The 17372-nt window shown below is 41.7% G+C and overlaps 1 protein-coding gene across 1 annotated transcript in view; it reads left to right on the top strand.

Annotated features, from left to right (window-relative positions):
- The window catches only part of RBFOX1 (RNA binding fox-1 homolog 1), a 439628-nt gene extending 422866 nt beyond the window's left edge, over positions 1–16762 (top strand). The window contains 2 exon segments of the mRNA XM_030212626.1: positions 7658–7733; positions 14074–16762. Coding sequence (XP_030068486.1) covers positions 7658–7733; positions 14074–14196 — 199 coding nt within the window. The 3' untranslated portion in view covers positions 14197–16762.
- Positions 16763–17372: the final 610 nt, after the last annotated feature.

The raw sequence follows: 17372 nt of genomic DNA, 5'->3' as shown, positions 1-17372 counted from the left end.
TGTTGACTTGTTGCTAATGCATAGCTAACGCAGCAAAAATGGCTTGACATGTTGCGTCTTAGTTTGTCATCTGCACAGGCTAAATGCGCTGTATTTATTTTTTAGACATTTTTAGAGGGGGATTGTCAGGGGTGGAGAATGGTTGTGGATGCATTTACCACCTAGTGTGGTGACATCACCACCATACAATCTGGATAGCGCAGGCATACTATGGGAGCCCTTGGCACTTCCTAATAGGAAGCGGTTAGTATTCTCAATGGTAATTTTTTTCTGCATGGCCAGAAATACAATTAGGAAAAAGCTTTTTTTTATGGCCATTCTAGAAATGGGCTTAACATGTGAGAAAGGCCCTCATAAGGACTCATTAACGGAACTTACTAAAAAGTTAGCGCGTAGCAACAGGGTGGCTGTACTCCAAACCGTAACTACCGCAGGCCTAACACAGGCACTGGCTGTAGTTCCACCCCCAGCATGCACCATTTCCGGCACTACAGAAAATCAGGTCCGATTTTCTAGTGCAGGGGTTACATGACGGTAGTCAGGCATTGCTGTGCACTGCTAGGTTAGTATAGGAGCCCTTACCACCACCTCAATGAATGGCAGTAAGTGCTCCCTCCCAAAATGGCTGTGCAGCGAGTGCAAACTTACTGCATGACTGTTTCTTTTTTCGACCTCTTTACCCACTGCAGTAAAACGGGCCTCAGTGCATAGCAAAAACGACTGGCACCACTAGTGTGGGGCCCCTTTGCCCATTTCTTTGTGCAGCTTAGTTAAAAGACCCTTACGTAGGCACAGATATTGCAAAGTATCTATTCCTTGGATGAAGCAGGCATTACGTACACATGATGAACTACAGTGTGAATACAGTGAACTTCCAGTGCAGTTTAGAAATTAGAATACAGAGCTGAGAACCTGGAAATCTTTGGCTTCATGCCTGATTTTACCATGAATTTTATGGCTTCAAAAAGGTCACTCACTCTCCCAGTATACAAATGTAGATTTTAAATCATTTTGGACCCATGAGGGATGTGCACATTTTGGGGCCCTTTGACTAAGCTGCGCTAAAAAGTGGCCTGTGTTATGACCAGAGTGTGTGTTTCCCGTGCTGAGGCCATTTTATGGATGACTTTAAAATGGCCATATTTTCCATTTCCTCAATAAATGGCCAAATGCTAATTTCCCAATTAGAGTGCAGCCATTAGGGAAAGGAAAATAGGACTTGATATACTGCCTTTCTGAGATTTTTGCAACTACATTCAAAGTGGTTTACATATATTCAGGTATTTATTTTGTACCAGGAGCAATGGAGAATTAAGTGATTTGCCCAGAGTCACAAGGAGCTGCAGTGGGAATCAAACTCAGTTCCCCTCCATCAAAGTCCACTGCACTAACCACTAGGCTACTCCTCCATATGGTCTCTTATCAACACCTATTTTCTAGGCAGTAAGGCTGCGCTAACCACGTGCTAATTGGTTAACATGCAGCAGTGTATCTGTGCTAACTGATTAGCACTGGGCACATCTACTCTCCACCCCCCAAACACACCCCAACTGCTAAAAAATATGTATTTTTTAATGCATGGGAATTGCGCACAGATCCAAAAATTACCAAGGGATGCCTGAGCGCACCCCAAGGTAGTGAATTTTCATTTGTGGTGAGCAGACATTATTGCTTACCGCAGAATATTTGTTTTTTAACTATAATTTTTTAGGGAGTTAAAAAAAAAATAATTTGATTTTTTTTTTAAATTCTCAATTTTAATGAATGCTGTTTGTAAAATGGGGGTGGGGGGGGGAGAAACAATAAAAAGACATTCAGACATATTTGTTTTAAACATTGGCTGTCACGGTCAAGTTAAACTCAGATATCCAGCACCAATATCAGCTTATTCTCCAGCAGTGCCGACAGTTACCCAGAGACTGGTGATGTTCAGTGCTGTAATTTGGATAATCAACCGGAACTACTACCGGCCGAACGTAGCCATCGGTGGAAGTTCTGCCCCCAGCACACGGCATTTCCAGAGCTCCCGGAACTTTTGGAAAATTAATACTACTGGAGGTTGCCTGGTGGTAATTGGGCAGTGTCATGCACTGCCTGGTTCCTGCTGGGATAGCGTGGGATCCCCTACCGCCACCTCAATGGCAGTAAATGCTCCTCCCGAAATGGCCTCACATCAAGAGTGAACTTACCGCAAGGCCAGTTCTTTTTTTGGCCTTTTTACCCACTGCAGTAAAAGGGGCCATGGCACAGCAAAAATGGCCACCACCACTAGTGCAGGGCCTGTTTTACTGCAGTTTAATAAAAGGGCCCCTAAGTTATCTAGATGCTGAATATTACCTGTCTTTGAATAACCCCTTGACCTGACCTCCAGACCACTCAGCTGGTGTCTGGATAGAACGAGCATGGTTGTAGAAATTTTCAATGTTATTATTCAAATAATATTGCTGAAAATTTGGTTATGACCCAGTCAGCGCTGTTTATCTGCCAGCGCTGCAACATCTGCCAGCTGGTTAACTAGGTTTAAATAGTGAGCCAACAAATTTTAGCTGGATCAGAATAATTGAACCAATCAGTCTGATTAAGGCCTGGACATTCAGTTATCGTTGACTATTACAGCCAAAAGATTGACCTTCAAAGAATGAAAAAATGACCCAATAGAAGAAAATAAGAAGCAATATAAGCACTGGCAAGTCAGATGCAAAACATTTAATAAAGAAGGCTAAAAGAGAATATGAAGAGAAACTTGCCGCAGAGGCTAAAACTCACAATAACACCTTTTTCAGGTACACTAGAAGCAGAAAGCCTGTGAGGGAATACGTGGGACCATTATATCATGAAGGAGCAAAAGGGACACTCAGGGAGGACAAGGCCATAGTGGAAAACTGAATGAATTTTTTGCTTCGGTCTGAGATCTGCCTGTAGCAGAAATGGTTTTCAAGGGTGATGATGTGGAGGAACTGAAAGAAATCTTGATTAACCTGGAAGATGTACTGAGCCAAATTGACATCTTAAAGAGTAGTAGATCACCTGGACCGGATGGCATACATCCAAGGGTACTCAAAGAACTCAAGTATGAAATTGTTGATCTGCTGTTAGTAATATGTAACCTGTCATTAAAGTCGTCTACAGCACCTGACGACTGGAAGGTGGCCAATTTGACACCAATTATTAAAAAGGGTTCTAGGGGTGATCCAGGAAATTATAGACCGGTAAGCCTGATGTCAGTGGCGAGAAAAATAGTGCAAACTATTATAAAGAATCAAATTACGGAACATATAGACAAACATGGTTTAATGGGACAGGGTCAGCATGGGTTCAGCCAAGGGAAGTCTTACTTCACCAATTTGTTTATTTCTTTGAAGGCGTGAATAAACATGTGGATAAAGGTGAGCCAATTGATGTAGTGTATCTAGATTTAGAGAAAGCTTTTGATAAATTCCTCATGAGAGACTCCTGAGAAAATTAGAGTCATGAGGTAGAAGGCAAGGTTCTGGTGTGGATTCGGAATTGTTTAATGGACAGAAAACAGAGGGTAGGGTTAAATGGTCATTTCTCTCAATGGAGGAGGATGAACAGTGGAGTGTTGCAGGGATCAGTACTGGGAATGGTACTATTGAACATATTTATAAATGATATGGAAATCGGCATGATCAGTGGGGTGATTAAATTTACAGATGACACAAAAATATTCAAGGTTGTTAAAACATGTGCAGATTGTGAAATATTGCAGGAAGACCTTAAGAAATTGAAGACTGGGCATCCAAATGGCAGATGAAATTTAATGTAGACAAATGCAAGGTGATGCACATTGGAATGAATAATTCAAATCATAGTTACCTGATGCTAGGGTCCATCTTGGGGGGTCCGCACTCAAGAAAATGATCTAGGTGTCGTTGTAGATAATATGCTGAAATCTTTTGCTCAGTGTGCGGCTATGGCCAAAAAAGCAAAAGGATACTAGGAATTATTAGGAAAGGGATGGTGAATAAGACTAAAAATACTATAATGCCTCTGTATCGCTTCATAGTGCGACTGCACCTTGAGTATTGCATTCAGTTCTGGTCGCCATATCTCAAAAAAGATATAGCGGAATTAGAAAAGTTTCAAAGAAGAGTGACCAAAATGATAAAGGGGATGGAACTCCTCTCGTATGAGGAAAGGCTAAAGAGGTTAGGGCTCTTCAGCTTGAAAAAGAGATGGCTGAGGGGAGATATGATTGAGGTCTACAAAATCCTGAGTGGTGTAGAATGAGCATAAGTAAATCAATTATTTACTTGTTCCAAAGACTACGGGACACTTGAGGAAGTTACATGGAAATACTTTTAAAACAAATTGGAAATATGTTTTCATTCGATGAATAGTTAAGCTCTGGAACTCTTTGCTGGAGGATGTGGTACCAGCGGTTAATGTATCTGGGTTTTAAAAGAAGGTTTGGACAAATTCCTGGAGGAAAAGTCCATAGTCTGCTATTGAGACAGACATGAGAAGTGAGTGCTTGCCCTGGGAGTTGTAGTATGGAGTGTTGCCACAATTTGGGTTTCTGCCAGGTACTTGTGACCTGGCTTGGCCACTGTTTGGAAAACAGGATACTGGGCTAGATGGACCATTGGTCTGACCCAGTAGGGCTACTCTTGTGTTCTTATGTTCTTATCAGTTTAACAGCATCAATCCAGTTGATTTATGGAGAATTATGTCTTCTTGTTTCCAGCCTGACTACCTAACTACCTGACTACCTAATGCACCTAGTGTTGTTGGGATGTTCTTCCTTTGCTTGCACATTTTTTTCATGCCTAGCTGGATCCAACTACCACCAATCTGATTTTATCTTTGATAAACACAGCATTCATAGATTTGCTGTAAAATGTTGAGGCAGCTACCAGTTTTAAGTCATAGAGGGAAGAAGGAGGAATTTATTTGGCAGATGCATGGAATTGGGTCCACTTTGATGCAGTTTCAGTTTGCTACAGTGCTTAGAAGTTCACTGGCTTCAATGGATTCTGATCTATGATTGTTAAGGACCTATTCCTTTAAGATTCGGGTGGTTTCATTTGCTGTAGTGCAGGGCATGCCTGCTGTGATGATTGAAAAATAGGCAGGTGGAATTCATTGAGGTGTAAATGTTATGTGTGGCAGCTTGGGGGTTTGGTTGTTACTAGGCTATTTTTCTGTTGGGTTTCTCCCCCCTCCCCCCCCCCCAACTGCTCAGATGGAAGAGATTGGTGTTTGGATCTGAAGGCATTGCCGCATATTCTGCACACAGAAGCAGGTAGAGAAGTGGGAATTTACTTGCAACTTGCATCTGCTAGATTCTAAATGTTGGTTGGGCATTGATGGGATGCCTTGGAAACAATTATTACATTTCTTATTCCAGTACAAATAGAGAGGGTAAAACAGCATAAGTACATAAGTAGTGCCATACTGGGAAAGACCAAAGGTCCATCTAGCCCAGCATCCTGTCACCGACAGTGGCCAATCCAGGTCAAGGGCACCTGGCACGCTCCCCAAACGTAAAAACATTCCAGACAAGTTATACCTAAAAATGCGGAATTTTTCCAAGTCCATTTAATAGCGGTCTATGGACTTGTCCTTTAGGAATCTATCTAACCCCTTTTTAAACTCCGTCAAGCTAACCGCCCGTACCACGTTCTCCGGCAACGAATTCCAGAGTCTAATTACACGTTGGGTGAAGAAAAATTTTCTCCGATTCGTTTTAAATTTACCACACTGTAGCTTCAACTCATGCCCTCTAGTCCTAGTATTTTTGGATAGCGTGAACAGTCGCTTCACATCCACCCGATCCATTCCACTCATTATTTTATACACTTCTATCATATCTCCCCTCAGCCGTCTCTTCTCCAAGCTGAAAAGCCCTAGCCTTCTCAGCCTCTCTTCATAGGAAAGTCGTCCCATCCCCACTATCATTTTCGTCGCCCTTCGCTGTACCTTTTCCAATTCTACTATATCTTTTTTGAGATACGGAGACCAGTACTGAACACAATACTCCAGGTGCGGTCGCACCATGGAGCGATACAACGGCATTATAACATCCGCACACCTGGACTCCATACCCTTCCTAATAACACCCAACATTCTATTCGCTTTCCTAGCCGCAGCAGCACACTGAGCAGAAGGTTTCAGCGTATCATCGACGACGACACCCAGATCCCTTTCTTGATCCGTAACTCCTAACGCGGAACCTTGCAAGACGTAGCTATAATTCGGGTTCCTCTTACCCACATGCATCACTTTGCACTTGTCAACATTGAACTTCATCTGCCACTAAAGTATACAAACATAAAAAGCAACACTGGGCCTTCAAGACTAGGACAACAGGAGTACTTTATTAACAGGTCACCTGTTAATAAAGTACTCCTGTTGTCCTAGTCTTGAAGGCCCAGTGTTTCTTTTTTTGTTTGTATTCCTTATTCCAAGCCCAGGTATTGGTAGCACATCTCCATAATTGTTTTCAGTTCATTTAGAGGGTAATGATTTATGTTCTGTCTAAAAGGTGGATCTTATTAAGCAGACAATGGATTTGCTGATTCCATGTTCACTTTCCCATGTGCAGTTAACTCAATCACAATTAGTTCATAGAGTTTGAGATAATATTGCTTGTTAGTGTGTTTTTGAAACGTGAGGTGATGATAACTGATTGCCCAGGCTTTTACTGACCTACTAGGTTCAGTCTTTCTGATATTGGTCTGATATTGTATTGAGTTCCTTTCTGCATATTTTTAAGATCGGAGAAAATGGGATAGGGTTGTTGCTGAGGTGGAAGAGCAAAAGATAAGTGAGTCACTGTCTTCACTTGTGGTAGATTTTGATAGGTAGGTTCCAGCCTAAGGAGGCCGGAGCATTCAGGAGTTGGTTTGTTGGGGGTCCTACTGTCTATAAATCAGCAATGGGTGTGTTAACCCAAGTGACGTGGCATCACCACAAATGTTTCAGATGGCTTTCTGGCTGCTAGGTAATGAGATTACCTCATTTTGGCTAAAAATCTTTGACTAGCTTAGGGATGTGGGAATTCAGGGCTTGAGTTCCACAAACTGGCCAGGTTTTTAGAATACCCTAATGAATATGCATGAGATAGATTTGCATTGGACACTGTCTCCAATGTATGCACCCGTGTTAATTTGTTTTAGTGGCCATGCGCTAATGCTAATGGTTAGTGCACGACTAGAAAAAGATATAAATGATAAAGACCAAATCTATAACATGATGGAAACAGCTAAAGGATGTGTATATTATAGAGTCATAAACTGAACCTCACTTTCATAAACTGTTGCAGCAAAAAAGGTTAAAAGGAACATTTTATAGCATATTATAAGTTTTCTTTCTACCAGTAGGATATTGGCTGCTTTGTTGAGTCAGTTTTATACAACAAATTGTGGTAATAGCGTTCCAAGTAATTATTCTTCACCCTTTTTACCACTTGTGTGTATAATTTTATTACAAGATATTAATCTCTAAATTATAAACCCAGAATTTTTTTTAGTCTTTGACCAGTTGGAATTTAACTGTGGAAGAAATTCATTTGCTATCCTGCTGCTGTTAATTGTAGCTCTGTGCAATGCTTTAATTGACATCTGCTGTTGAATTTTGTCTGTTTGTTTTATTGTTTATTAATTAACTCTTAGTATTCTGTTTTTTATTGCAGTTACGGACGAGTTTATGCTGCAGACCCCTACCACCACACACTTGCTCCAGCAGCCACCTACGGCGTTGGTGCCATGGTAAGTGATCAAGTTTCTTTTGGGGTCTTGCTCGTTCACCCCCTGCAACCATTCACAGAATCTATGACAAGGCAGAATTGGTGTGTAGAGCCTGAGTTATTTCATTAAAACTTGGGGTTCATGGGTCAATTTTAGCAAACAATGGAAAAGGTGCTGGTACTCAGTACTCCCTCAAAAAAAGCCCTGGTTCTCCCCCACTTTGCTTTTTCTCCCCCACTCTCCAGCCCAGGTAATATTCTTTCAGTGTTACTTAATTGAATTTGTGTCTTGTGCTAACAGCAGCTAAAACGCCACATTAATCCTCCCAGTAAACTTGATAAATGTCTTAATATCTTTGCAGCATTGTACATGTAAGTTATTATATTTCTAATTTTGCCTGTATCACCTAGCTGAGCACTTACCTTAATGGAATAATTAGTCATCTTGATAATTAAATCCATCAATAGCAAAATACAATGTCTAACAGAATCTTTTTAAAAAAGTCTTTGTTTTCCATTTACCATGTTTGGTGCAGGTAATTCTTAAGACTAATATGAGTTGTGACAAATTCTTCTGAGCCTTGACAGTCAGTCAGTCAGCCTGCCTTCTTCTGTTCAATACTTAACTTAAATTGCCCTAGAATTTCAAAAAAGACATCCTTAGCACAAGAAATCAGGAGCCAGGAATCAGCACTGCTCTTAGGGGCCCTATTACTAAGTTGTGGCCCGGGCGGTAATTTTGTTTATTACGTGCATCCGTGTGCAGCAGAAACCGGGCGATAATCATCATTCTACGCACGTAGATGATTACCGCATGGTTACCGTGTCAGACCTTACCGCTAAGCCAATGGGTGGCGGTAAGGTCTCAGACCCAATATATACACGCGCCAAATTTTATTTTGCCGCACGTCCATTTTCGGCAAAAAGTTTTAAAAGGCACCGAAAAATGGATCTGTGTGCGCCCAAAAACACACGCATACACTAGCGCAGCCCATTTTTCAGCACACCTTAGTAAAAGGAGCCCTTAGTAAAATAGCCTCTTTGTTCATTATATTATGGAAAAAATCGTAATATAATTAACAAAGAGGCCCTATTACTAAGCTGCATTAGACAATAATGCATACCTAACGCAGCAAAAATGGCTTAACGTGGGACGCACTAGAGCATTCTGCATTAGTTTTGTCATCTATGCATGTTAACTGCACAGTAATTGTTTTTGCGGGGGTGGGGGGGAGCATAGGGGCAGAGAATGAGTGGATGTGCTAACCAACTTTCACATTACCACCATGATAATTTGTTAGCACTTCCAGAATGCAGGAGCCCTAAATAGCAGGTAGTAAGTGCTTCCTCAGTAAGGGGGTCCTTTTACTAAGCTGCGATAAAAGGGGTCTGCACTAGCTAGTTTTTCACATGCTGAGGCAACCTTTTATCGCAGCAGGTGAAAGGTTGTCTGTTGTTCTGGAAAAGAAATGGTCGTGCGGTAAGTGAACCACTTGCTGCACAGCCATTTCAGGGGGGAGAGGAGCAGTTACCCATTGAGGTGGCGGTAAGGGCTCCGGCACTAACCCAGCGTTTTTTTTGTAGTGCCGGAAATGGCACGTCAGGCTCCTGTGGTTGCTCGGCGGTAGTTCCGTTTTGGTGCACGGCAAGCCTGTTGCTGCGCACCAACCCTTTAGTAAAAGAGTGCCTAAGTTATTAAATGGCCATGTAATAATGCTAAAATTAGCATATGGCCATTAATGAAACAAATTGAAAAAAAGCCCTTTTTGAGGGTCACACTAGAAATGGACTCAACACGTGGCAAAGGCCTGTATTAGTATGTGTTAAGCCTATTTCTTAGCGCAGCTTAATAAAAGGAACCAAGAGCCATCTGTAGATGTCCTTTTGTAATTTTAAGAGAACTTTCCATACTCAATACCCTAATCAATCACATTAATTTTGAAGTTATGTTAGTGTAGATAATTTTATGTTCAAAAGATCTAACATTCCAATCAGGATCAATTGACAGCAGAAAAACGTAAACAAGACTTCTAATCCTTATATGCATGTACTTGGCCAAGCAATTTTATAAGAAGTTCCTATCACATATAAATATACCCTCCGATATTCAGCTGGAGGTGGGTGGCGCTTTGACTGCTGGCATTCAATCCGGATATTCAATGTTGTTGAGCCAATTAATTTACGTGCGCAGTTTTGGAATGCCCCACTATTGAGGCAAACAAGTATCTGTGAAAATGAAGCACATTACCAATACAGGAAGGGAAAAGTCTCAAGGAGCTCATGACTTACTAGTCTAAAAAGCTACAAGTGATCAAAATGACCTATATAGCAGCGATGGTGAACCTATGGCACGCGTGCCAGAGAGGGCACGCAGAGCCCTCTCCTTTGGCACGCGCGCCGTCAGTCCGCTCCGCCCACTGTCCCTCCCTCCGAGTAACAGGCCGCCCGCCCTCACTCCCTCTTTCAAACCGCTGAAGCACCAGGCTGACCGCCCGCCCTCCCTCCCAGCACCTCCCAGCACCAGCGCTCGCCCTCCCTCCCTCCCAGCACCTCCCAGTACCAGCGCTCGCCCTCCTCCTCCGAAATTGAAAAGGCATCGGCAGCTACAGCGAAACACGGCATGGTCTTCGCTCGGTGCAACTTTGCTTCACTTCTGTCTCTCAAGCTCTGGTTCCAGAGCTTGAGAGACAGAAGCGAAGCAAAGGCGCGCCGAGCGAATACCATGCCGCGTTTCGCTGTAGGCTAGCTGCCGACGCCTTTTCAATTTCGGAGGAGGAGGGCGAGCGCTGGTACTGGGAGGTGCTGGGAGGGAGGGAGGGCAAGCGCTGGTGCTGGGAGGTGCTGGGAGGGAGGGAGGGAGGGCGGCCGGCCGGCCTGGTGCTTCGGCAGTTTGGGAGGGAAGCAGGCCTGGTGCTGGGAGGGAGGGAGGCAGGCAGGCCTGGTGCTGGGTGCTACTGGGTGCTGGAAGGGAGGGAGGCAGGCCTGGTGCTGAGTGTTACTGGGTGCTGGATGGGAGGGAGGCCTGGTGCTGGGAGGGAGGGAGGTAGGCCTGGTGCTGGGTGCTGGATGGGTAGAAGGGAGGCCTAATGCTGGGAGGGTGGCCTGGTGCTAGGTGGGTAGGTGGCCTGGTGCTGGGTGGATGGGTGGGAGGGAGACCTGGTGCTGGGAGCTACTGGGTGCTGGGAGGGAGGGAGGCAGGCCTGGAGCTAGGTGCTACTGGGTGCTGGGTGGGAGGGCGACCTGCCTGGTGCTGGGACGAAGGGCGGGCAGGCAGGGGGGAGGAGGGTGGCTGGACATGGGTGGCTGAAGGGGAGAGGAGGGTGGCTGGACATCTGTGGCTGGAGGGGAGAGGAGGGTGGCTGGACATGGATGGAGGGCAAGAAATGAAGAAGAAAGGAGGAAAGTAAAGAAAGAAATGGAAAGGAAAGGAAGCCCTGGAAACGGAGTTAAGAGAGCAGCAGAATCAGAGACAACAAAGGTAGAAAAAATCATTTTATTTTCATTTTAGTGTTTGGAATATGTCCAATTTGAGAATTTACATCTGCTGTCTTATTTTGCACTGGGTGTACTGGAGCTGTAACAGCTTACAGAAATGATTTATAATGGAAGAAAATCATGTTATTTTTTTCTCCTATACTAGTATAATATTTTCAATGATGTCTGTTTATATGCGCCATGGCTGGTGTAAGGGGTGTGGCTATCATAGGGGTGGAGTCATATGTGGTGACTCCGCCCATAATGAGTACTGGCACTTTGCGATAAATAATTAGATTTTGGGTTGCTGGTTGGGCACTCGGTCTCTGAAAGGTTCGCCATCACTGCTATATAGCGAGCAACATGATCTGTTCCTCATCATTGGCTAAAAAACCTTCCTGTGTTGTTTAGTGTTTTTCTTCAAAAAAATCATAAAAAACCATGCAAAAAAACACCTCTCAATAACTTCGGATGTCAAACATCAAAATCTTTCCAAAAACATACTCAGTTCAAAATTTGGGAGAAAAGAATTTAGCTTAATGCAGTCGTCTGTCATGCGGTCTCATGTTCCACTAGAGGCAATCCTCAGGACCGGCATTGGCCAACGTTTCGCTCCTGCTTTAAATGTGCAATGCTGCTTCAGGGTCCACAATCTGAAGAACAATGACAGCATCTCAGCAAACCTTCGCTGTCCAAAAAGTTGGCCAACATCGGGCTTACCGCCAGTTCGTAAAAGGGCCCCTGTGCTAGGTGCCTAACACACTGACCCCCGGATTCTATATAGCACGCCTAGAGTTACGTGTGGTTCCGCTCATAAATCCAGGCATGTTCTATAACTACACTTGTAGATTAATTGTTTTAACAAGCTCTTAAGCGTTGTTAACAGCTCTTAACAAGCAATAATGACCACTGATTGGCAAACATTAGAATGTACATGTGTACATTGCTAAGCGTATTCTGTAATGTGCTGCGCCTAAATTCTAACATGCACAGGCAAAAAAGGGCATGCTTAGGGGCGTGGAAATGGGCATTTCATGGGTGTTCTAAAATCAAGGCACTTTGTTATACAGTATGGGCCAGAGCGCGTAAATGAACATGCAGGGATTTACACCAGCTTTTTACTGGCATAAATGGATGTCCGTAGATTTAGTCACATGAACTATGCCTAATCCTACGTGTGGTATGTAGAATACGCTTAAGCATGTTTGCCTAACGTGGTAATTTTTGGTGCTATATATAGAATTGGGCCCTGGATGGGTGTGACACTATGCAGCTATTTGGGGGGGGGGGGGGAGCCCTTACAGCTACCTATTTAGGAGGTGGTAAGGGCTCCCACTCTAACCCGGTGGTAACTGGGCAGCCCACAATGCTGCCTGATTATCACCGGATAAGCCCCCAGCACAAAAAAAAGTAATTTCTGTTGCATCAGAAATGGCGCACTAGGGGCAGCACTACCGCTGGCTCTGGGATAGGCTGGCGGTAATGCTGGATTGGCGCATGCCAACACTGCGGTAGTTCCACCATGTTGTAAAAGGGCCCCTTAGTGCCACGTCAAAAGGAGACACTAAGTGTAGCCATGCTACTACCAGTCCAGTAGCACTGCCATGGCCCTTGGTAAAATGTTTCTTAATCCCCTTCTGATCTCACCTCCCCACACACATCCATTTGGCCATCCCAACAGTCTCCTGTCCACCCAACTCCTCTGATTATCCCCCAAATTCATTCCCCTCTAATCTTCCTATATTGAAGGCTGACCCCTAGCTGTAGTAACACAAGACTGCCACTAGGGTTCATAGCAGCCTTTTTGTGAGCTGGATGAATGGGAGCCAAGGGGGATGCTTCCGCCCTGACCCACAGTATCACCAGTGATCAGCTCTGGGCAAGACCCAGAGGTGATAGGGTCTGGGGGGGGGGGGGGCTATAGGAAGTGGAAGAGGGTTCAGAATGTTATATGTGAGCAGGACTCTGGGTCATGTTAAGCTGTGTTGTCCAGTGGAGGGATGATTTAGGAAGATTAGATGGTTATGCATTTGAGGAGTGTAGAATATACTAACTGGGGGTTTAGGGGGTTGTGTGGTCAAGACCTTGAATCAGAAGAGTGTCAGGTCGGGTAAATGGATGCAGAGGGGTCAGAAAGGGAGGGGGATTTGTGTGTGTGAGTGCTGCCACAGCATGTGGCTATATTATTACTTATTTATTTGATTTTGGACTGCACCACATTAACTGCAGTTCTAGATAGAGTAAGCTATCTGGCACTTCATGTAATATAGTACTGTGTGGAATGGTTCGGCCCTGTGTGGTAAATGCAGGGCAAATGCTGGGCATACTCCCTGCATTTACCATAAAATATTTACACATTGCATGTTAATTTTTGCCTTTAAGATTTAGTAAGTGCAAAATCTTACCACACTTTAGTGAAAGGCCCTTAAGTGACCCACGTTGATAACTATGCCCCTAATTTATGTCAGGTGTATTTTATCTTGGATAACCTTCAACATGGATGACTGGTGTTTCCTCAGGGCAGTATGAAGAACCACTGGTTTAGAATTTATACTTTGCCAAAGACTGATATTGCCACAATTGAATGTAGCAGAACAAGCACACTTCAGAGGAAAATGCATTTAAATATGGAAAAATTCTGAACAGCATAGCAAAATCTCTTCTGATTTGATAATTGTATTATATTCACACTTTTAGTGGTCCTCAGTAGAAATAAGTTTATCATACCTACAGGGAGAGGAACCTAGGAAAAGAAGAAACTATCAAAACTGTGGTTACCTGTGACATGGAGGATGGAGGGTAGAATATGTACACAGAATATTGAAAATGCGTGTGTGTAAAAAAAAAGAAGTTAATATAACAAAATCCATAAAATTGCTTTGTTTCAGAATGCTTTTGCACCATTGACTGATGCCAAGACTAGGAGCCATGCTGATGATGTCGGTCTCGTTCTTTCTTCATTACAGGCTAGTATATACCGAGGGGGATACAGCCGTTTTGCTCCATACTAAATGACAAAACCATAAAAACCTTCCAGTGTGGGGGAAAAAAGAAGCTTTCCGAGGCCTGGGTATTGCAATACATGCAGTAGTGCATCATTTTAGCAACTCTAAAAAAAATAATAAATAAAAATTTTAAAAATTTAAAAATTAAAAAAAAAATAAATTAAAAGAAAAATTACATTTTTTATCTTATACCTCAGATATTTTGTTCTGTGTATTTTAATATTGTGGGTCTTTAATTTCTGAAGGTTCAGTAGTTTGATTGTTGGCTGTAGAAGTTTTTGTGGTTGATCTAGAAAGCAGCTAGATATGAATAAAAACTGTTTTAGGGCCACAATCAAGAATGCTATATCATGTAAATGAATTATATATGCTGAATATTAAGCTGTTGGGGTTATCACATTTTGTAAGAGTGTAAGTGACTATAGTAGTCATTTTCTTTTGTGTTTTCATTTATTTTTTAGTTTATTGGAGAGGAGTGTGGGCTCAAGTCAGGCTAAAATATTACCATTGACATAAAAAATGGGGGTGGGGGGGAGGATACCACTGCACCAACTACCATGTATAAACTGTCTTAAATTATTCACTATTTGTTCAAAGCCAAAGGTTACGTTACGATTAGAGGTATTTCTTCTGACCCATTGTACATAAGACCTAATGCAATGATGTCCAATAGATATCCTTTAGAGCATTCCATCAGGTAGTATTCAGCTATTTAATCATAACTAATTCTAGAAGCAAAAAAATACAAATAATACACTGCTAGTTGGGTCATTGCCAGGCATTCTTTTTATATTTCTTCCAGTATAATAAATTATTGATATCATTGTTGACTTTTATATTAAGGGAGGGAAAACAATAATGAAAAGGTGATAAAGCACTGTTTCTATTTTTTTTTCTTTTTTTCATAAAGAAAAAAGAAAGTAATATGAACTTTAAATTCTTTGTACCAGTAAAAAAAAAATGTATAAAATTTACATCTGTGCAGTGGAATTGTTACATTCTAGAAATATGCAGCCTATGATGCTTTAGATTTAGCCTAGTAGACCAACTGTTAGAAACAGATGTATTTTATGGAATCACATGATAAACATATTCAGATTTATATATGCATTTTAAGAACAACGCAGTCACGAAGTAGAGATAACATTGGTACTTCCATTTGCTTGGTATTTTTGACACATGATTCTGCTGTGTAAGCAAGCTGCAATTATTCAATATGTGACAACTTACCCCCAATCAGCTCTACCCTTCTCATGGATGATTTGCCAGTTTGGAGAGCACTATCTTACCTCCTCCGCCACCAAAAGAAGCAGGCCCTAAAGCATAGGTTTGTGAAGGTACCTGATTTTGGTCACTCAGAAGGTTGCAAATGCGACCTTCACAATGGGCCAAGATAGGCATTCTTGGAAAATTGCAGCTTGTCTGCTCATATGTTCAGGCACCTTCTATGTTGTCTTGTTTACAATTTATCCTAAGTTGGGTGTTTGTCAGAGGTCTTCATGGTTTGTTTTTTTTAATATATCTATATATATTTAAATAAAGAAATAAGACAAAGGTATTCAACCAGAGACTGTCCCATCATGGTTCTCCGTTTGATGATAACCATCTCCTCATATGTACTGTGTATGTCGCAGGGCAAACACATTAATACATTATTAACTTACCCCTAGGAACCTGCAAACTTGCCAATCCTCTGCTTAAAAGAAAAAAACAAAGTGTTTGTGATCAGGCTTTTTCTCTGTCATCATATCTGCATGCAATATGATCAATTGAACAATAACCATCAATAAAGTTTCATAAGATTTGAAAAAACAAATTGTAGCATTTATATTAGAAAAGGAAAAGGTGAACAAAAACACGTTCTATTGAAAAAAAGAAAGGACACAGAATCCATACTTTGCAGAACCCAAACCATGCAACATTTCCACAGGCAAATGGCTCATTATTTACAAAAAAAAGAAGTAACCCTTTGAAATAGGTAATAGCAAAATTAAAACTCGCTTTTTAAAGTTAACTGTATAAAATAAAGGCATAAAACAAAAATTATTTTTTTCAAGGTTATGCCTCAGATTAAAAATAAAATCATGTGGGGATTACATATTTTTGGACATCACAAGTATATGATAATTTGATTCTCTTGAAGAGAACTGGGTTCTGTGCCACATGTTTTGTTTTTGTTTGTTGGATAATGTCATTAATCCCCTTGGCCATTTGGTATTCCCTACCAAATGGATGAGGGTGTCGAGACTCAGAAAAAGAATTTTGTGTTATACCGCTCCAGTATGTCATTTTAAAATGTATGTAAGAAGGGTTTAACATTTTTAATAGATATACAATATACATAGATATAAATATATATATAAATATATATATTGGGAATGTCTTCACATATATGAATTAACTACTGATTCTACCAGTTATGGGAGGGAAGAGGTATACATGCCATGTGTGGAATATAGTGACTTTAAAACTGTTTAAAACAAACCTGCAATCCCAGAAAATGTGTATAATCTGTCTTTAGAAATTAGTGTTTATATCACTACAGTGATTTGTGAATAAAGAAAATGGTTTGTAATATGAAAAATAAAAGCTTAGTCTGAAAAGGTATACAAAAAAAGGCGTTTGGAGTGCTTTTGATTTATTGTCCCATTGTATTGACTTACGATGACTTCATATCATTGGTACTAATTTGTATAAAACACTCACTGTAGGCACAAAACCAATGGTGTTATTTTGGCAGACAAGGGACCCTTTTACTAAAGGGTTGCCATGGCAACCTGGAACTACCGCCTGCCGAACTCCATTTTCCAGCTGTGGTAAAAGTGGCCTTAATGTGTAGGAAAGACCCAGTTAAGGGCATGGTAAGGCCACTTTTACCACAGCTCCATAAAAGGACCCCTAAATGTACTATCTGTGATGATGAAAGCATGGAACAGAAGAAAAGAAACAGACCAAGTCATCTGCATCTTCTGCACTAAGAGGAATATTCTGGGTCCAGTATTATGCCTTGGCATAAAAAAGGACTAAAGGAAGAGCGCCTTGCCTTAGAAACATTAGTGTTTCAATGTATGAAAACAGGGACGTTGGCTAAACTTTCCTGCTTTTATGACAAGAATATATTAAAACATGTAACAATCTGAATATGAACCCTGTGGTGGGTGAAAAGGTTCATGAAATCTGCT

Source organism: Microcaecilia unicolor, chromosome 8 (assembly GCF_901765095.1).
Source record: "Microcaecilia unicolor chromosome 8, aMicUni1.1, whole genome shotgun sequence".
Classification (NCBI taxonomy): Eukaryota; Metazoa; Chordata; class Amphibia; order Gymnophiona; family Siphonopidae; genus Microcaecilia; species Microcaecilia unicolor.
This window is presented reverse-complemented; position numbering and strand designations above follow the sequence as displayed.